At 34.4% G+C, this 22202-nt stretch overlaps 1 protein-coding gene across 1 annotated transcript; it reads left to right on the top strand.

Moving 5' to 3' along the window:
• Positions 1–1681: 1681 nt before the first annotated feature.
• Positions 1682–21503, top strand: LOC131951211 (neuronal acetylcholine receptor subunit beta-3-like). The gene is made up of 8 exons (XM_059313549.1): positions 1682–1803; positions 10961–11239; positions 13697–13827; positions 14594–14702; positions 15875–16042; positions 17300–17429; positions 17970–18118; positions 18859–21503. Exons 2-8 carry the CDS (start codon positions 10979–10981, stop codon positions 19120–19122), a joined length of 1212 nt encoding a protein of 403 aa, XP_059169532.1. The 5' UTR covers positions 1682–1803; positions 10961–10978; the 3' UTR covers positions 19123–21503.
• Positions 21504–22202: the final 699 nt, after the last annotated feature.

Genomic DNA, 22202 nt, shown 5'->3' with positions numbered 1-22202 from the left:
CGACTATAAAATTCGAATGATGGACGTTTATGTGCTGGTTAAACATTAAAGGGGTCGTTGGATTTAAAAAGGTGAAAAGTCGAATGACGTAAGTTTAGAGTGTGAATGTTAAAAGCTGGCGTTCTGCCAAGTATAAGAGGGAATAATGTTGTTGTTGTTGTTGTTGTTTTGTTGACATGTTTGTGATGGTACAGTTACTAGTTCTTCGTGAATGATCAAGGACGGGCTAGCTTGTAATTAAGAAATATAACAATTTTTGGGCTTAAAATAAAAGCGGTATAGGATTGTACTGTTTCTCATTTTAGTAGTTATACAATAGGAACAACGATATCACAACCTCACATTGTGTTTCCTATGATGAAGTACCACAGCGTATTTTATTGCAATGACATCATCTTCATCACTCATGCAAAGGGACGCAACATATCTCCGACGTACTCGGTTTATGTCGATTTTTCCAAACTTTTCCACAACATTACGACTGCTTCTGATACACTGACAACTTAACCTTTTCTGTTTGTTTTGATCTACCTACTTTCCTCTTTTCTTTGGAATTCCAGTCTAGTGTCTGTCGGGTGATGTTGCTAGTTGGTTTACGCAAATGACAGAGAGTGACAACCAACGCGTTATTGTTGCAAGTGGTGTAGGGGTGATAATTCTTCTTTCTTCTTCGTTCTTAATTTTTAGTGTTGGAAGGGATCGAGCCTTATCTGCCACAGGATTTGAACTCGAGACTTTTTTTTTTCGAATTTATCAACCATGAACTTTTTGTTTGACTCGACCACGCCTCCATCACAATTAAGGTTACGTGTCAACTGGTTGTTCGCCGTTGAGGCTATTACTCCGATTTTTCAGCCTGCTTTTCTTTTTTGAATTTGCTTCCATAGCCTTTGTCCAACCAAGAACAAACTACAAGGCAGCAGTTTGATTTTGGAGTTGTCTCTCCTAGAAGAGCGGCGGTCCCCAGCTAACGAGCCTCATCTGCCCGAGGGTTCGAACTTGAGACTTTTCGGTTTAGCAACCATGAGCTTTACCGACCAGACCACGCCAACCCCAGGGGTGATACAATTATATCGATATGTGTTAGGGAGTAATCCTCATAACTATTGATGGCTGTAAATAAACAGGTGTGAGACCGAGTAAATATTTTTGTTTGCGCTACACTGAACACCGATAGTTTGTTTTTAGCTGAAAATATATTTTTTGTAAAACTGGAATGAAGTTATGATAACTTCTGTAAAATGGTATGAACAAATACAAGGTTTATTGCAATTTGTTGCAATTTGTTGCCTTGAACGTTGGCTAAAGTAACGTGATTACCCTGCCTCCAACTGGAGTTCTAGATAGAAATGTAAATACGGGCAACCTTAAAAAAGTTGAAAGATATTCAAGCAAATTCTGGACAACAAATGTTGATGGTAATCGTTGTTGTTGCCTAGAGCACACTGAGCTCAAGTTATTGCGTACCGCCGCACCCAGTCACGTCACCAAGAGGGGTGACACCCCAATGCTCCTCTCCTAGGTACGCCATTTTGTTTACATCGATATACCGCCCACACAAAAACACCTGACTTGAGATCGATGGGGGTAGCCTGACGTCATCAGGTGTAAAGGTGAGGACTAAGGGGGGGGGGCGATCTCCACAAGCTGTGATGTTTATGAGAAGGAGAGCAGACGACAACCCAGCTCGGTGATTGGTTGAATGCAGAGTGTCAAGGTCAAAGTGCAGGGAATGCTGGGAGACCATGTAGAGGTTTTTGGACGGTGTTACAGACTTGTTTCCTCGGTAAAACTTGCTGAGACGTATGTACCTCTTTATTTTATAGTCGTTAACCTTATTTTTCTTGATTTCATAAATTATCTTACTTTCTAGTCATACACGTTTTTGTACTGTCTGGTATTTAAGTTGCTTTACTTTCTAGAGTTATTGTGCTGTTTGGTAAATAAGTTACTTTACTTTACTTTCTAGACGCAGAAGGTATTGTAATTTGTAGTCGTATACGTTACTTTACTTTCTAGTCATACAAGACGATTGTTTTTATTTTTGTCGAATATGTTGTTAAATTTAGTCTGTTAGCCATTTATCTTTATAGTCGTGCATGAAATTTTTTTTTTTTATTTATAGTCGTATTTAATTTTTTTTTTTTGACGAATAAGTTGTTTGGCTTTTTCTTGTGAGTTATTTTACTTTACAGTCGTGCATGTTATTTATGCTCGTATGATTTTTGTTTTGTTTTTTTTTGGTTGTCATGGTTGTGTCAAATCTGTGGTGTAATTTTTCTTTTGAGTTATTTTACTTTTCAGTCGTTTACGGTATTTTAATGTATTGCCTTCTTAGTCACTTTGCATTAAAACTGTATTGGTAAACTGTCTAATAAAATACATACAGTCAACAATATTTTTTTTTATATTAAAATCTTTGAAGTAGTCTCAGGTTCACATTCCACTTTTAAGACCTATAGGCCCACATTGTTTTATACTTTGTAATTGCATTAATTAGTATAAGTTACAAACATAATTTGAGTTAAAATTTTTGTATTTTATTTTTTAACGTCAACATACTATTTGCAAAGAAAATAGCTTTAAACAAAATACGTTTTGTCTACGTTTTTATTAAAGATTAACTCTGGGTACCCAGTGACTTATCGAATAATTACTAGATACAATTAATTATAATATTACATATTGCTTTAGAATACTATATTTAAAGAGATTGATTTAATCAGTTTTAAATCTACATTTCTCGACGCATCTTTAATATTAAGAAAAATATATTTTTTAAAAATGTTTTTAAAAATTGGCTACTAGCGCTAATTTTGCCCCCTTTCACTTTGGTGGGCTGAGGGGGGGGGGGGGGTGTGAGGGATTTGGGTTTTTAAGTAGAGCTGAAATAAATTTGGGATTACCGAGAATTAAAACGATGCAAATTTTAAGCAATCGGAAAAGTTATGTTATTACAATGAGTCACATCGAAGCAAACATTTTTCCCTTTCAAACGTCTATATCTATAGCAGTCCTCAAAGAGGTTTTTTTTCTTATGGTATTATTTTAGAGCCTATTTGAATGATTGCTATGACAAATGTTTTCTATTTACATGTTGTGTATTAAATTAATAAAACGAATAGTTTATTCACTTATTAAAAAAGTCTTTAGTTATAAAGTATCGCAAAATTTAAAGAAAACAATATATTTGAAATAGCGCGCTTGAATTACCGTCTGTAAGATATTTTAATAGAGATGTTAGCGATTATTTAATCAATAAAATATAGTCAGCTTGAATTCATCAATAGATTGATGAAGGGTTATCCATGTGCGACATATTAACATGTTTAAAAATGTTACATACTAAAAAGCGTATCGTTTTAAAAAAGATATATTTTAGGTCATGCAGTTTAGTTATTTACTACGTTGTTGAAAAGAGTACTTTAAAATTAAATAAATAACTATTCAAATAACACTTGTTGTGCTACATAGCCTCACTACTAATAGAGCAAAGGGTGGGGGGGGAGGGGGCAAACAGATAAGATGGATTAAAAATCTAAATTTAAAAAAAATTAGAAACCTACAATAATCTCAAGAGTTTACTTTTATTTTGTTGTTGTATCGCACATTGTAAGTTTTTAAGTCTTTAGGAAGAGTTATCTTTCATAGAATGTCTATCTAACCTGCAACAATAACTTAAAAAAAAACATTCAATGACATATATAAACGATGCCACACACGAATAACACAAGGCACTTTTTAAAAAATCGACATTTTGGGAATTTTTTTTTTCAACTACCGAACTGTAATTACAATGGTTAAAATAAAAAAAATAAAAAATATTAATTAATTTAACCTTTATAGTATTTGTTAATACTTATGTTAGCTTTAAGACAGCTGTATCATTTAGACAATGAAATGTTTATAATATATTGCCAAACAAAAAATTATTGCTCAAGAATAAGTAGTGATAAAAACACAGCTACAAAAACAGCATTTACAATGAGGTCTAGGTATAATGATACGTTTAAAAATATATATAAAAAATTGCTCCCCAAAATATGTTACAAGTTTTATTAAGCAAATGTTCTACAATACAAATACTTTTTTCTAAAAGTTATTAACAATCTGGCACCTAAATTTAACTACGGCCGAAACGAATACAATATCATTGTGATAGAATTTGAAAACTAAGAATCATTTTAATATATTTAGGGAACAATTATAGGTAGGGATATTAATTTTTTTTTTAAATTTCTATACATTATAAAATGTATCACAACTTAGAGGATTAGTTTCTAGGTTAGGGTTGTTGACAACTCTTTGCGAAACTACATCAAAAGTATTTTATATTTTACAATGTCAACAGTGAAAGATATAACAAACATGTGTTCTCGAGTTTTACTTTTAACACTCGGGCAGATAAGGCTCGTTAGCTGGAGACAGCCACTCTTCTAGGAGAGACAACTCCAAAATCAAACAACTGCTGTCTTGTAGTTTGTTATTGGTTATTCTTTCCCTTCGTCTGGGCGAGAGTGCGCCCATAACGAGAAAAAAAGAGGTAGCAATTTATAGTCACGTTTTAAAACTATTTTTAACTTCTAGCTAGACCTCGCCCTCCCCCTCCCCCCCCCCCCCCCCCCCCCCCACACACACACAATGAACAACGTCACACTTCAGCCTGTCAGCCCTCAAAAAGACATACCTCCTTCCCACCAAACTCCTACATAACTTTATTCGCCCCTCCCCTCCTGCCCCCTCCTGACTCCAATTCTAAAACTTTTATTTAAAAAAAAGGTGAATTGTTGTCTAGTTGTTTTTTTTACATGCAACTCTGCTGGGTAACCCCCCCCCCCTCCCCCCCCTGCCCCCACCCTTTATGTGTCGCCCGTCGTTTTTTTCCCGTGGCAATAAATTATTGAAGACCTGCTTGTGCATTCCTTGATTTATGCTAATGAGGTGTGCTTACACGCTCCAAACATGTCCAGGCAGGCTTTTAGATTTCTGTTCGCTGCGAAAACACATAGAGACACTTGTTTTATATTATTTGCTATTAACATAAGAAGAATTAAGTTAAACTTCGAACCATTATTATGGAAACTTGTATATTATAAGTAATAGCCACAAAAAATAGTTACCAGTCTAGCCGCATTAACTTAAATAAAAACCGTAATTACTTCTAGTTATTGGCAGAACAAGGTTTAAATCGTAATGTAGAAACACGGTATCGTTATTAGTACTAGAAACATAAAGATAAATAAAAGGTATTGTTACAGAAACATTTTTAGCTATTACCTTTACTCAGTTAGGGTTTAAATCGAAATCTCGAAACATGGTATAGCTATTAGCATAAGCAGCATTAATTTAAATTTAAAAAAAAAAACTTTGTTAGAGAAGCGTGTTATATTTATTAGCAGCATTAAATTAAAATGTTAAATTCGTAATTTGGAAACCATTTCTCGTTATGAAAATTGGCAGCATTATATTAAATGAAAACAGAGGTTAATATTTTATAGTTATTAGCATTAGCAGCCTTAATTTAAAAGAAACGATCGGCATGGAAAAACTGTTTATGTATTAGTTTAGCACGATTAACAGAAAGAAAAGCCATTGTTACAGAAACATTTTTGTTATGAGTATTCGTAGCAAACAATTACACACAAAATCCATTTTTATGGAAAAAAGTTATAGTTACTGGTATTAGCAGGATTAAAAAAATTAATCACACTTGTTTCAGAAACTATTTCGACTTATTAGCATCAGCAGTATTAATTAAAATTTCAAACATCCGTTTTAGAACCCTCATTGGATAATTAATGGCCATAAGTAAGATATTAAAACGAATCTTTTTTTAGGTTTAATTTTTAAAGTTAAACCTTTGTTACAGAACTGGTTACTTTGTTTTAATAATTTGATTGAACTATTACCAGAGCAGAAAGTTAGGATCGAGTAAAAAGTTTATTGATATTTTATTTTCTCTTTCATCCATTCGTGTATATTTTAAAAAAACATGTTTACAAATGAATAAAAATAAAAACCTATCTGAAAATGTAAATGCAATAAACATAAAATAGAGAGTCTTCTGTAAAAATGAAAATTATATTTTCTTAGCTGGAATTGAACATTTTGACTTTTAAAAAATCAAGTACTGTTTACTGTTTACGTTTAGCATGTTCATAAATGGTTTACAGTTAAGGAAGAAAAATCTAGCTTTAAAAAACTTTACAAGTTATTGTTAAATAAACTGACAACTAGTTAATTTGTAGTTAAAATTAAATCGTTTCTATTAAAGAAACAAATGTACTTTTAAATCAACAAAATAATAATGCAAAACAAATTGCTCAACAACAAAACATATGCTATGGAGAATGTAATTATTGATTGCAGGGCCGGCACTACTTATAAGGCGAACTAGGCGGTCGCTTAGGGCGCCATCCCAAGGGGGGGGGGGGGCAAAAGTTTTAATCGCTATTATAAAAAAGTACCTAATAATTAAAATGGTTATCTAATTTTAATAGGGCTTGTAAGTCGCGTTCTCTCTGCCTTTGAATTAGAAATCTGTCCTGGTGTAAAGAGTTTTGTAAAGTGTTGTACTTGTTTGGTAAGTTTTGATGAATCATTTAGATTTGGGAGTAACAGCGGAAGGCTGTTGCAGATATGGTCGCAGATATAATTTTTATTAAGCGGTTATGTAGACGAAGGTCTAGTGAAATCTGATTGGTAATAGAGAAATGATAATGCAGGGGATGAAGTATCGCAGTTCTGGAGTTCGGGAGTATTGAGGTATCGACTGTTAAAGTGTAGTAGTAGATCCAGTGAAATCGTTGATTGGGAGAACCGTTTGTAGAGTTTGATGAAGTTAAATGAGTTGGTGTCGTAGTTCTGGAGCATCGAGTCTAGATAGTAGTAGGTCCAGTGAAATCGTTGATTGGGAGAACCGTTTGTAGAGTTTGATGAAGTTAAATGAGTTGGTGTCGTAGTTCTGGAGCATCGAGTCTAGATAGTAGTAGGTCCAGTGAAATCGTTGATTGGGAGAACCGTTTGTAGAGCTTGGTGAAGTTAAACGGATTGGTGTCTTGGTTCTGGAGCACCGAGTCTAGGTATGTTTAGGTATAGAAGTTTTATATATGTTGTGAATGTAGTAGAGTATATCGAGTAGTAGAGTTTATCGGATGTTAGATCATTCAAATTCAGTACGGAAGAGTGTTTCTTCCAAACTCTGGGGGGAGGGGGGGGGGGGGGTCCACTGATAAATGTATATATTTTCTATATAAGTTCCATTTCGTTCGGGGGGGGGGGCGGTAGACTTTCTTCGGGGGGAGGGGGGGCTCCGTACCCCGAAGAGATTCCTCGAAGAAACTGGTACGAGACACACTGCAAAGATAGGTGGGCGTTCTCTTGTTGAAAAATCTTTAGTTTTTTTAGGAATCTATATTACCACTCTTAAAGTATTAATATATAATATTAAAAAGGATGGAATTTAAAACTAACCATAAATTTTGTTTTTTTCTCAAATTATAATTTGTTTTTTATATTTAATCAATAATTCTAACATTGTCTAAACTCTAAACCAGGGGTCGGCAACCTGCGGCTCGCGAGCCGCATGCGGCTCTTTTGATGTCAAGAGGCGGCTCTTCAACTCCATTCACAAATATTAATAATTATTTTATTTTATTTTCAAAACTCATCACAATATTGTTCTGCTACACTCGATAATGAAAGATATTATAATAAACACTCGCTATTCTATTGTAATATTAATCTAATCCCTATTTCAATGTAACTTCCTATTAACTTTTCTATCCCAAATTGCAACATTCAACTTCATGGTGGATATCACAAATAAACTAAACGAGCTTAATGTACAACTGCAAGGAAAGGAAAACCCAGCCTATGCCTTGCTTGAAGAAGAGTTGTTCGAAAAAAAATTTACTTCATTTTGTTGAAGACACGGAAAGCGGTAAAATACTTTATTTCGAAAAATGTGGGGAAAAAATATCGTGATAAAACCATGAATCACTTCAACATTACTATAAACAAAATGAAGGATGGGTTCACTGAGAGATTTGAGCAATTCAAAACAAATGCAAGTACTGTAACGTTTATACTAGATTCTCTCAACACAAAAACAAAAGAGATTAACTTAGAGCTATTTGGAATTGATGCTGGTTCTCTACAAATTAAAGTGCTCGATTTAAAAACCAAATATTTGTGGAGTGGTAAGTTTACTGATCTAAAGAGCAAGTTAAAAGAATTGGAGTTCCAGTAAAACATGCACGTTTCGCTGCATAACTGGAAAGCTCTAAATTAAAACCCGCGAGTTATGGCACATAGAATAGTCTTCCAGGATGGGACAGTGAGGTGAAGAAGTTGGCATTTGGAGTGCGAGCAAGCGTTTTCTTGCACAAATATAATATAAAAGTTAAGTAAGATAAGAAGCCAAATAACAAATAAAAATCTAGTGGCGTGCTTGAAACTGAAAACAAGTAATGAGCCAGGGTTGAACAAACTTTCAAAAGGCATGCAAGGCTAAACTATTCAATAATTAAAATTATATATTTTGTTTACTGATTTTATTATTCTTGCAGAAAAAGATACCTATATATATATATATATATATATATATATATATATATATATATATATATATATATATATATATATATATATATATATATATATATATATAATCCTAATCAAATATCCTAATATTGAATTAAAAATATTAGTGGCTCTTTAACAAGTGGATATTTGGAGAAATTGTGAAATTTGGCTCTTCCGTCTCAAAAGGTTGCCGACCCCTGCTCTAAACAGTTAGATTTCTACTCGTGTTTGAATTTTTTAAGGCGTCCCTTGTTATTTGGGATCCAAAATTAGACATTTTTATTAGTTATTAGGTATTCATTGGAAAGCATGTCATCAAAATTGAATAAAAGTATGTTATAATAAAGGTACCGTATTTAGACTCTCAAACAAAACATACAGTTAAGTATTCAATAAATAAAATATATTGTTTTTAACAAGATTATATAGCTTATATTAAAAAATTATTATAATTATTACGTAATGAAATTTAAATCGTTTTATTGTGCTTTTTAAAGCATGTCTTAATTATACTTGGTTAATTTAGCTATTCTTGTGAAAGTTATTTCCCGTGAATAAAATTTTGGTATTTGGATTTTCAAATGGGAGATAATTCGTTGCTTAACTAAACATTCATTTCAAATTCCTGCACCTTAGGCTTAGGTTGACCGCTTACATATAAATACAACTTTAAGTTATTATTTTCTATTGTAAAAATTATATAGAGCTTAAATTCTAGGTAGTTTTTTTTTAGCAATATCAAGTTGAAAAACAAATACATCAGTAGCCGATGTAGATAGCAATACTAAATGTTAGTAGACATACAGTCTTAGTCGTAAATTAAACATCTAATTAAGTGTCTTTTCATATTTTTCACCCTCTCCTAAAGGATTCATATATAACAAATATAGGCTGGAATCTATAACATTTATAACCTTTTATTTTTCAAAAACCAAAAATCGTTAGATAATCACACAATATAGAGACATCTTGCAATTATATCTAAAGAAAGTCAAGCTTAAAACATGCAAGGTCCGTTTTGGAACTTACATTGGGATATCTGCATAGAGCCCAACACTACAAGAATATTTTTTTTCGGTGGGGGTTTTCCAGACTTTTTTTTTCTCCCGGGAGGGTATGGGGGGGGGGGCACTTGACATTTTCTAAAAGGGGGGGGGGGGGGCTATGTCGTAAGGTACAAAGTAGACTCGTGGACTTAACAACAATTTCAATAAAATGTGATTACGCTTGCAAACTGGAATTGAAGGAATTAGTACAAACTTTTGAGACAAAGAGGGAAAGTAAAATTTGATTTTGATGTCTACTTATAACGTGTATGCAGTTGTTTTAATTAATTTTTTTTTTTACACATATGTTTTAGTAATTAATTTGTGTGAAAGGGAGCGTTTTAAGAAGTTTTGCCTAGGGCGCTAAATAACCTGGCGACGGCACTGGTTGATTGTTATCAGTTGCGTAGCGAGGTCGGGTGTCATCCGGTGCGGCATTAAATGTTGTCAGCCCCCCAGAGGCGTAGTGATCCTTTCCGGGGACAAACTTTCAAATTTTCGATTTGCACCCCCCCCCCTCAAAATTTCAATTTGCACCCCCCCCCCTCAAGTTTTTCTCTATAAATTTTGCTATTTTTTGCCTTGGTGTCACCCCCCCTAAATGGTGTTACCCGGTGCGGCCCGCACCCCCTCCCCCCCCTCGCTACGCCCCTGAGTGTTATCGGTGTGTTGCTATCACTAGAGTGCAAATGCCTTACTGTTTTGATTCTCCAGTGTGTCACTAAATAATTATACAATTCCTCTTTTCACCGAGCTATCCATTGGCCTGCTGAAATAGACTTCAAATGTTTCTTGAGCTAGGCATTTGAAGGGATAGTATGGTCATCACTATACCCAGCCGTATTTATTTCCCCCAACGTAGCTCAGGTACCCGTAAGAGCTGGATGGGCTCAGTGTTTCTTCCAGACTTTATTCTCCGGGGGGCACTTGAAATTTTCGGGGGGGTTAGACTTTCTTCGGGGGGGGGGGGCTGACCCTGTTAAAAGTATATATTTTCTATATAAATTATATAAATTTCATTTCGTTCGGGGGGGGGGGGCGGTAAAAATTTTTCTTTCCCCGAAGAGATGCCTGGAAGAAACTCCAGGGCGTGCTACAGTTGAATGCATAAACTGAGAACCGAACTCTAGACCTTCGGGCTAGTAGCCAACGCTCTACCATTCAACCACGCATTCCCATAAATGTTTGCGCCATCGAATTTTATCCCTACTAGAAGTTTACTGTTCTTCCAGAGGATAAACACTTTTTATACTTACAAAACAACTAGAAATGAGATGTGCGTTTTATGAAGATACTAAACAAATATCTATTTATACACAACGTTTTAGAAATCAGTGAAGTGGACAATGGCGTCTGACCTGCTCAAATTCCTGCTGGCGTTAGGACTCATGCATCAGGTTCATGGCGAAACTCACCAACACGTACTCACCCTTATCAAAGACAAGCTCAGCCGTGATGTCTACAATCCCCGGGTTCGACCTGTCAAAAACAGTTCGGACACCACGATCGTCACCGTCGACATTGTTCTCGATTCCATCTTCAAAGTTCATGTCAAGTCGGATATGTTGTACTTTAATGAGAGTATATGTTTCGTTTGGACTGATGAGGTAATTATGTTTTTAATTACGTTTTTACATTAACTTATGAAGCATAATTGAGTTAATATTACTCGGTTATCTTTATTTAATCCTAAAGCACGGGTTCCCAACCTGGGGGTCTCGACCCCCTTGGGGGTCGCGAAGGCCTTTCTGGGGGGTCGCCAACTGGCATACTAAACCTTAGTAATTAGAAACAAAACATAAATATTTAGAAGAATTTTTGAAATTCGGCTTCATTAACATCACTGGAAATGTAATAGAGAAGAAACAAAGCGCACTGTACAAAGTTGTTCTCAGTCACGAATCTATGAAATCTTCAAAACTAAAACGTCATTTTAGACGAGTCATTCGGAACACACCAAAAAAAGATATGGAGTTCTTTCGTCGGTAAGAAGCTAGTTGCAAACGCCAGAGACTTGATCGAACAGGAAGTTTTCACTAGCATTAGTGCAAGCATCAAATGAAGTCGCGATAGAAAATGCCAATAAAAAACAATAGGAGAAAATCTCATCAAGCGCTGCATGTACGTAAATGTTAAATAACACATTTTTATTGAAATTAAGCTTTCACCATTGTTTGCTTTCAAGTTATTAAATCAACAGACGTGAGTTCGTGTTCGCAGTTGCTGGTCTGTGTCTATATTCATGCTGGTGATAGCAAAGAGGAGTTGCTCTTTTGTGTAGATAGCATGGAGAAAATAAATACCTTTTTTGAAACTGGATGATTAAAATGGGTTAAAACTGCTGTGGGGGTTTATACGGATGGTGCGCCATCAATGTTTAGGTCAAAATCGGGCTTTCAGAAAACAGAAAAGATTTAGCTCACTAACCACTGCCCTAACCAATCGACATCAAGAGTCCATTGCTAGTATAAGTCGTAAATTATATAAAATCTGGAGCCTTCAAAGAACTAAGCAAAGACATTAATAAAGATCACGAGGTTCTGCTCTTCTACACTACAGTACGCTGGCTGTCAGACGAAATGTTGTGCATTGTGTTTTTGAATTGAAATCTGAAATCAAATTGTTCTTGGAAGTGAAAAGGAAACAAGACTTTTTGGTATACTTGAAACAATATACAGTGGCTGGAGAGAGTATCATACCTAGCAGATGTGTTCGAACTTCAAGATAAGCTTAACCTGAAGCTTCAGGGAAAATGAACGAATATTATAACTTTCCATGATAATCTCGGGGCATTTTTATCAAAGCTGCAAAATCGGTAAAGAAAATAAATCTTGGAAATATTGTAAATTTGTGAAACTGCGGTGTGGTAGATGAATCTGATTGTGAAATAATTAAAATTTTGAAAGAAGCGATTTCTGGGCATCTCGAATCTCTTGAAAACGAACTGCATCGCTATTGCTCTGAGCTGAAAAAAGTAGAATCTGCATTGACGCATTACCCATTCTCTTCTTCCCTTGATGTTGCCAGCATTCCCGATGAATTACAAGATGAATTCTTTGATTTGCAGAATGATTCCGAGTAAGATGAAAAACTGCAGACACAATTTTGGTGTAGTATTCACCATTCATACCCAAACGTAAAATTGATTGACTTTTCGAGAATATATTTTCAACACTATTCTTCGATTAAAAACAAAATTAAGATAATTATAATGACATAGGTTGGCGTTAACAAAAAAATTTTTAAATTAAAAACTTAACCACGAAGGTTTAGTCAATAGTAGGGCCTATGCAATTTTACTCATGCTATTAAAACAGTTAGCAAGAGTAGTTCATATTGAAAGTCTACTAGAAAATCTTATTTTAGTGCTTATTAATCTCCATACTAATTTCGGCTTTTTAATTCTAAGGGGGTCGCGGGTCACTTACTTTTTATAAAAGGGGGTCGCCACTCGAAAAAGGTTGGGAACCACTGTCCTAAAGCATTCTAATAACTTAATTTATTAGGAATTATGTTTACATTATGCATAGGCAGAGGCGTAGCGAGAGGGGGGGGGGGGCGAGGGGTGCGGACCGCACCCGGTGACACCATTTAGGGGGTGACACCAAGGCAAAAAATAGCAAAATATATAGAGAAAAACTTGAGGGGGGGGGTGCAAATCGAAAGTTTGAGGGGAGGGTGCAAATTGAAAACTTGAGACTTGAGGGGGGGGGGGGGGGGTGAAAATCGAAAGTTCGAGGGGGGGGGGGTGCAAATCGAAAGTTTGAGGGGGTGGGGGTGCAAATCGAAAATTTGAAAGTTTATCCCCGGGAAGGGTCGCTACGCCTCTGTGGGGTGACACCATTAAGTGATACCCGACCTCGCTAGGCCACTGTGCATAGGTGTCCTGTTTTAATCTATTATCCCGAGTACTTTTTAAAAAATCGATTACCTTAATTTATGTTTTTTCCTCAACTCATTCATCAGTTTAAAAAAAATCGATTTTTAAAAGCGCAAGCTATATATATTTTAAAATATATCACATGAACTTATGAATGTTTTATAAATATGTTTTTCGTGATCAGTTTCTGACCTGGAATCCTGAAGACTATGGAGGTATACAGTCCATAAACCCCAGCCCAATGATGCTCTGGCTACCTGTCGCTTATTCAATGCACAAACCCGAGAAAAAACATCCCCTTGATAATTTTAAAGGGTAATTACATTTCATTTCTCTCATCAGCTTGTAATGAGTAGTGATTGTCTTAATAGCCCCGGTAATATTATTATACCAGTAGATATGTTGTTAGTTTTGTGAATACATATATACTTGTATTTATCATTGTTAGTGTTTGACTTAGATGTAGTTATATGTGTGAATACTGTAGCTGAAGTTATAAGTGTTACAGGTAAATAACGTGTCAGCATCACCAGCATTCTTGTATACCACTTGTGGAGAATACGGACGCAATAACACTTCTCCATCGTACTCGGTTCTGGGCGATTCATTTAAGTTGGGTCCACGATATTCCATCTGCTTCTGCTTCTTCTACAGCTGACTTTTTCGTTTGTTTTGGCTTACCTGCTTTCTTCTTTACTTGGAGATTCATATCTTGTGTCTGTCTGGTGATGTTGCTAGATGTAGCAACTTGTCTTACTTTTGGACGCCCTGTAGCCAGATGTCTTACTGTTGGACTCCCTGTAGCCACTTGTCTTACTGTTTGACTCCGTGTAGCCACTTGTCTTACTGTTAGACTCCATGTAGTCACTTGTTTTACTGTTGGACTCCCTGTAGCCACTTGTCTTACTGTTGGACTCCCTGTAGCCAGTTGTCTTACTTTTGGACTCACTGTAGCCACTTCCCTTACCGTTCGACTCCATGAAGCCACTGTCTTACTTTTGGTTTTCCTGTAGTCACTTGTTTTATAGTTGGACTCCCTGTAGCCACTTATCCTAACGCCAAACCAACTGTCTCTCTACAGCCTGGTGACTGTATATCATAATGGACTTGTCGTTTGGAATCCTGAAACTCTCCCGTTAGATACGCGCTGTGTAAAAGGTTTGTTTGACCATCTGGAGTGCCAAGTACAGGTGAGTACGTAAATTGGTGGTGTTTAATTGGGTGGTTATTGTATTTGTTAATAGGGCGGATATTGTATTTGTTAATTGGGTGGTTATTGTATTTGTTAATAGGGTGGATATTGTATTTGTTAATTGGGTGGTTATTGTATTTGTTAATAGGGCGGATATTGTATTTGTTAATTGGGTGGTTATTGTATTTGTTAATAGGGCGGATATTGTATTTTTAATTTGGTGGGTATTGTGTTTGTTGATTGGGCGGATATTGTATTTGTTAATTGGGTGGGTATTGTATTTGTTAATTGGGTGGGTATTGTATTTGTTAATAGGGCGGATATTGTATTTGTTAATTGGGTGGGTATTGTATTTGTTAATAGGGCGGATATTGTATTTGTTAATTGGGTGGATATTGTATTTGTTAATAGGGCGGATATTGTATTTGTTAATTGGGTGGATATTGTATTTGTTAATTGGGTGGGTATTGTATTTATTAATTGGGTGGGTATTGTATGTGTTAATTGGGTAGGTATTGTATTTGTTAATTCACTAATCTCGACCGTTTTTTACACCTCCCTGAGTGGGAAAAACATAGTTTTGCAATTTTGTCCGTAATTATGTGTGTATGTATGTATGTGCGTATGTCTGTGAACACGATATCTTGTGTACTGTTACAGCTAAGTTGATGAAATTTCATATATAAGTAGTATATAATGTGTAGTTCTATTTCAACTTTTCATCGATTCCCGGTAACCGAAAGTCGAACTTATTCTAATTGTAGTTTTTCAAAAGCATAACTTGAGTATTGTTTCAGATAGATAAAGAAAATTTCACTAATAAGTAAAAGATATAATTTTCTGCCGTTTATCCAATTTTGAGTAAATTCCGTTGACAGGAAGTAATAATTTACGCTGTTTCCGATTTCTCAAGTGCTAATATTCCGCACTATTATACACATATTGTTTGCCGTTCACTTGTTGTGGAATTCTTTTTTCTACGAGATTCCATTTTATTTTTGAAAAAATTTAAAGTTATTAAAATTTGATTACAAATCATGTTTATATCCAGAGCTGCCATCCCCCGTCGAGTTATATAAGAATATTCAAGAAAGTTTAGGGGAGATCACTCCCGTTTTATTGTGATGGTTATCGTAATTCGATGTCTAACGCGATGATGTTTGATTACAGTTGTCGTCTAAGATACACCCAGCATCTGAGCTGGTATTTGTGATGAAGAGAGATCTGTTGGAGACCCACCGCGACACTACCGATGTCGGCTGGAGGGTTCTACACACCAATACTACCATCATCAACAAAACAATGCCGCCATCGAAACTCACCTTCTCGACGATCCAGGTACTTTTTCTCAGATCTAAGAGTTGCAGTGGCGTAGCCAGGATCGTCTCGACTTGCACCCCCCCCTCAAACTTTCGATTTGCACCCCCCCCCCCTCAAACTTTCGATTTGCACCCCCCTCCCTTCAAACTTTCGATTTTGAAAATACTAATTATTTTAGTTGACAAAAATAAATATTTAAAAGTTGATGTTCTAATTTCATTCAAAAGTGACTTAACAGGCTTTGCAAGTGGCCTACTTACTTACTGTCCAGTTTTTTAACTTATGACTTTCAGTTTATCAGCCCCGTTTTACTATGATCTTCTTTCTACGCGTCAGCAGCATTTATGTACATTTTCTTTACTACAGCTAAATTTTAATTACATCATATGTGCCATATCTAGATCTGTTGTTATATTGCTAGATCTTCGCCGCAGAGCTAAAGAAGTGCGACTAACATTGAGTAAAGAGCAAAGTATGCGTGTGAGACCTAACGATCCAAATGTAGAGTTAATGTGTTGTTTTTTTACCTTGTCGTATGGTGTGGTAACCAGTGGCGTAGCGAGGTCGGGTGTCACCCGGTGTCGCACTTAATGGTGTCACCAACCCCCCCCCCCCCCCCCCCCCCCCAGAGGCGTAGCGACCATTCCCGGGGACAAACTTTCAAGTTTTCGATTTGCACCCCCACCTCAAACTTTCGATTTGCACCCCCCTCATGTTTTCGATTTGCACCCCCCCCCCCCTCAAACTTTCGATTTGCACCCCTCCCCCTTCAAGTTTTTCTATATATATTTTGCTATTTTTTGCCTTGGTGTCACCCCCCCCCCCTAAATGGTGTCACCCGGTGCGGTCCGCACACCCGCCCCCCCCCCCCCCCCCCACTCGCTACGCCTCTGGTGGTAACTGTTCTGCCAAGCAGCTATTACTTTCCCTAACGTGAGACAGGTACTAGCCGAGCTATGTATACATAAGGACGTCCGTACCGATATCTGAGCTAAAAAGTAATTCTTTAAAACTAGGCAACCGACAAACTGAACCAAACTGAATTTGAGCAATTACTGAAGAAATGTACTAGTTTTGTTAGTGTATTAATGAAGTAGATTTGTTTAAGCGTTAAAACTAATTATGTTATTAACTTGTCCATGTTAATTTTTATCCCAGGGAACACTTGTGATTGCTATTATATTATTTGTGCCTTGTCAAATACTCCGCTAACTGATTATCAACGTATATTCTAGCTAGACACTAACCCATTACATGTGTTTGCAACTGTTTCAGTTTGACTTCACAATCAAGCCTTTGTTTTCACATATTGATGTGATGGTTATCTGTTCAATGGCCATGTTTTCTTTTCTCTGTGTGTTGATAAATGGCTTAATTCCAGATAAGAAAACTAAATTTTCAATGGGTAAACATTTTTTCTGGTTTATAGTAGCTGTTTTAAAGATAAATATACAAATACATTTTTATACAGATACATTATACATATTTATATGCATATATTTATATATATGTATATACATATGTAAATATATAAATATATATATAAATATATATATATATATATATATGTATATATATATATATATATATATATATATATATATATATATATATATATATATATATATATATATATATATATATATATATATATATATATGTATATATATATATATATATATATATATATATATATATATATATATATATATATATATATATATCCACACATTTATTTATACTATCATTGCGCTGTTTCTAAGTAAAGCATAGAGCTTGTAGTAAATATCTGAAATAATTTCGTTTTACTTTTAAGCTTTGAATTAGGTAAATCTACTCTAAGTATACAAAAAAGTAAACTAGGGCGAGTAGCACTAACCCTTCATGAAATAAACTTAAAACTTAACACTTAACCCTAACCCAAACCTCACTTATTACTCCCCAGTTTCACTATTGGTGATTGGGCACGGCTATTTTGTGTGCTATAGTATACACGGTATAATAGATGTGGCCCGCCTACTGAATTTTCCACTTACCCTTTTCATTATTTCTGTGATGATGGAGTATTTGGTGGAAATTTTAGAGCGGGATCAGGTGAGTACGTCTGTTGAACATGAAGGTTTTGTTACCATTTCATCAATTAATATATATCTTTAAAAAGTACGTGAAAAATATTATAGGGGTTTTATTAATTAAATACATATTCAAAAAACACCATTTACAACGTTACAGGGGTCTATCTTTTGTGGAGTAATTATTTACATAACATTTTTCTTTGGTGGAGGTATTATGTACATAACATTAATTAAATATATCTTTAAAAAGTATATGAAAAATAGTATATGAGTCTTTCTTACGTGGAGGTATTATTTACATGACATTAGTTAAATAAATGTTTAAAAAGTACAAGAAAAAATATTATAGGGGTCTTATTAATTAAATACATATTTAAAAACGACATTTACAACGTTATAGGGGTCTTTCTTTTGTGGGGTAATTATTTACATAACATTAATTAAATATATATTTAAAAACGGCATTACAATATTATTAGGGATATGTGTTTCGTGAAGGTTTCATTAACATAGCAAGTGTCTTTGATAATTACCTGGAAAAGTTTATTATGTTTCTGTCTTTCCTGTAGGTTTATAACCATTTCAGGATGTTAAACGAATCTTTGATAATAACTTCCTCAAAAAGATTATTAGGACCAAGTTTTTGCATAAAAATGTATTACAATAACATGATATTAAATAGATTATTGAATAACTTTACCCATACAACTGTTATAGTTGCTGCTTATTTGTTTATTTGTGTTTATGTTTTGTATCCAGGAAGAAAAGGATCGTCTAAAAGATGTGAATACAAAGGCCACATCTCGAAATCCTGTCGCATCGAAGAAAAACTCATCCAACACGGCCGAGGAAAATGGCTGGGATTTCGAATTAACCGCCAAAGATGCTAACGCCCACGGCAAGATAAACAAACTCAAACGCTACAAAAAAATGGCGGAGAATTTTAATTGGGTTTCTTCTTTCTTTTTCTGCGCATCATGGTTGTGTGCAGTAGCCTTCATAGGATATGAATTGATGTTTTAGAATGTCGTGTTACTCTCGTTTCCTTGAAGGCCGCCATTGCTTTAACTGAACAAAGTTAAGCTAAAATTCAATTTATTATTTATTTATTGTTTTGTCTCAAGGTCAAATAGTAAATTTAGTTTATCTGGGTTTTTTCAAAATCATCTTTGGAACATTTATATTTATATTAGAATTGTTCATTAAAACTGTATAATAAAAATCATTGTCTCTTAGTTCAACTAACATTATTCTGCTTTTACAGATGTATAATATTATTTTGAAATATATACACCTTTATAAACATGCTCTGTTTATTTTAAATCAGGTAGCATTAAAACGACTTTCACTTAGGTAGAATTGAAATTACCTTAACAACAATAATTATATTTTTAAAATCTTTATGAAATCTAAATAAAACGATTGCTTTGTTGATAATTTAAGGTACCCAAAAGAGCTTACTCAAAGAGTGTGTCGAGTGAACACGAAATTAAGCTTATTACCTATGTACATAAAAAATATATAATTGAAATGCTAGATAACTTCTAGGGAGTCAGCTTTTTAAATTATTTTTTAAAATTTGATCTCGCTTTTTAAACTTGAACCATGGAGGAAGCTATTACCATCTTGATTTTTTATTTACCCAAGAACAACATTATCATTTTCAGTAGATATGAATTTTCATGTCCAGAATATTATTTAGTCATCAAATGCTACTTGATTACTGTTATTGCCATAATTACATCTACACGTTTTTCAATTGATCTAAACATAATTTTATCAACATTTAAAACATGAACTGATATAGAAATTCATCGCTAAACTAATGTTAAATAAATTAACAAATTTTCCAAAATTTTTTAAAAAGAATTGTGTGGTCAATGTCATTTTGGTTCTGGCTCAATACAACACTGATCAACACAAAAATTTGTAACATTTCAAATTGTTTCTAAATTATTTCGATTAATGAATTACGTAACATAATTTTTAAAAATATAATATCACAGGTATAATCAATTTAGGCTATCTACATACTTTAACTTAGAGTTTGAATTGACCTAAGGATAAAATTGTGAGTTGTTTTTCTTGATGTTAACGCTATTCAAAAAGAGCTAAAGCTTTCGTGATTACTTAGAAAAAACACATTAATTGCTCATTTGTACTAGAAATTAGAGCCCATTTGGAGTTACATTTATCATTTGCTGTTATGGTTCTTGGGACGCATGAAAAACCTTGGCTCATTCTTTTTCTAAAAACCATAAACTACTCCATATCATATAACCAATGCTTATTTTATTAGTCGATACAATTATTTATAATAACATATGTTGCATATGTATTTTTATTCAAGGTCAAAGCATGCAACTTTTATATAAAAGTAATTATTACTATATAAAAACAAGTTTATTAACAAAATGTAGCTTTTTAAAGATAATTTTGTAGTTCTTGCTACAATTATGTATTATCTGTCTCGGTATTTGAATAATGAGCATACTATTTAAATGATATAAACTCACTTTTAACAAATTATATCGATTCGTTCTTGTGAAACATTCAGTATTATTTCAAAGTCTTTAGTCCATTGCTGCTACAAGTTTGAAATAAGGATTAGTAAAAAATATATATCTTAAATTCAGCATAACCGTATGTTAAAATTCTTTTATATTTTTCATATGTAGGAAATAAATAAGACAAACAAAATTACATATTTTCCAATACAAATATAGCAACCAACTGTTTGCATAATTTTCGGCGGAAATGAATGAAATCATTATAATATTTAAGTCTAATTGAAATTTCCTTTCATAAATCTTTCTTGAAGGTTTAAAGTTGTACACAAACTGTTGTCAGATTTACTAAAGTAAACTTAAGTTCACTGATTATTTACTCTACATATTACTATAGTTATGCTTTTGTTATAGAAGTTGTGTTTTTTAATTTTAATTTAGTAGTTTGATAGATGCTTTTATATCAAGCTTTTTAAATCTACCTTTAAAGATTTTTAATTTAAAATTTATTTCAGAATTTCGATAAGTGCCATTTCGATTCAACGGCTACAGTACCTGTTCATTTGATAGATATGATTTCAAAGACAATGTTTCTTAATTTAAATACGCTGATTTATTTAAAATTACAAACATTTTATTGCACGTTCACATGCCCCCCCCCCCTCCCATCCCCCGCTACTGAACATCTCCTACTGTTAAGTTTGGTTTAATATATATTTTTGTGGTATTTTAAATTGATTTTGTACGTTGAATTTTTTTTCGTGCATCTATTTTATACATGGAAACAATATCTAACAAACAAATATGTAGAATAATTTTGGACATAATTAAATATAGATGATATAGCAAAAATAAATAATGAAAACAGTTTCAATAAATGTATTGTTATATTAGTTGACAGTTCTGCGTTTGTTTGTTTTTTTGTGTATGTTTTTTGTTTGTTTTTTTCTAAACAAAAATTGCTAGCTTGTGGTTTGTCATTTGAATAAATAATAATTAGAACTTTTCAATCATCGGGTCATTAACCTTGTGACCTGTCAGACGAAAAATTACTAAATTAAAATTCTCAAGCTTCGACATACATACAATTAAATTAATATAAATAGTGAATGTAGTTTGACAGAACCCACAGTGGAGTAACGTTTTCTTCGACACAGCGACTCACTTCCAGACGGAGCCCCCCCCCCCCCCCCCCCAAGAAAGTCTACCCCCCCCCCCCCCCCGAAGAAAGTTTACCGTCCCGTTCCCCCCCCCCCTCCGAAAATTTCAAGTGCCCCCCCCCCCCCCCCCACCCGGAGATAAAAGTCTGGAAGAGACTCTTTTTAGCAGGAAGTGACTTATGTTCGTTAGTTAGTTCGTTCGTTCGTTCATTCATTCATTTACTCATTTATCCATTCATTCAAAGTATCCTGGAACCCTTATTTGTGTTCTGTTTTGCTGTTCTTTTACAGTCTGAAAAAAAAAGATTGACGTCAGTCATTGAAATAACTTAGAGTGGCAAAGAGCGGGGAGGGAGGGGGGCGGTAGGGAGCGTCCTATCATGTAACAGGTTATTTTATTCCAATTGAACGCAGACACTTACTACTGAGATAGCAA

Source organism: Physella acuta, unplaced genomic scaffold (assembly GCF_028476545.2).
Source record: "Physella acuta isolate Inbredline_101_S28 unplaced genomic scaffold, ASM2847654v3 ptg000804l, whole genome shotgun sequence".
NCBI classification, from domain to species: Eukaryota; Metazoa; Mollusca; class Gastropoda; family Physidae; genus Physella; species Physella acuta.
This window is presented reverse-complemented; position numbering and strand designations above follow the sequence as displayed.

Coding starts and splice junctions, on each gene's coding strand:
- LOC131951211 (XM_059313549.1), top strand. CDS start 10,979: ATGGCGTCTGACCTGCTCAAATTCCTGCTGGCGTTAGGACTCATGCAT. Junction 13,828..14,593: donor CCCCTTGATAATTTTAAAGG/GTAATTACATTT, acceptor GTCTCTCTACAG/CCTGGTGACTGTATATCATA. Junction 17,430..17,969: donor GAAAACTAAATTTTCAATGG/GTAAACATTTTT, acceptor ATTACTCCCCAG/TTTCACTATTGGTGATTGGG.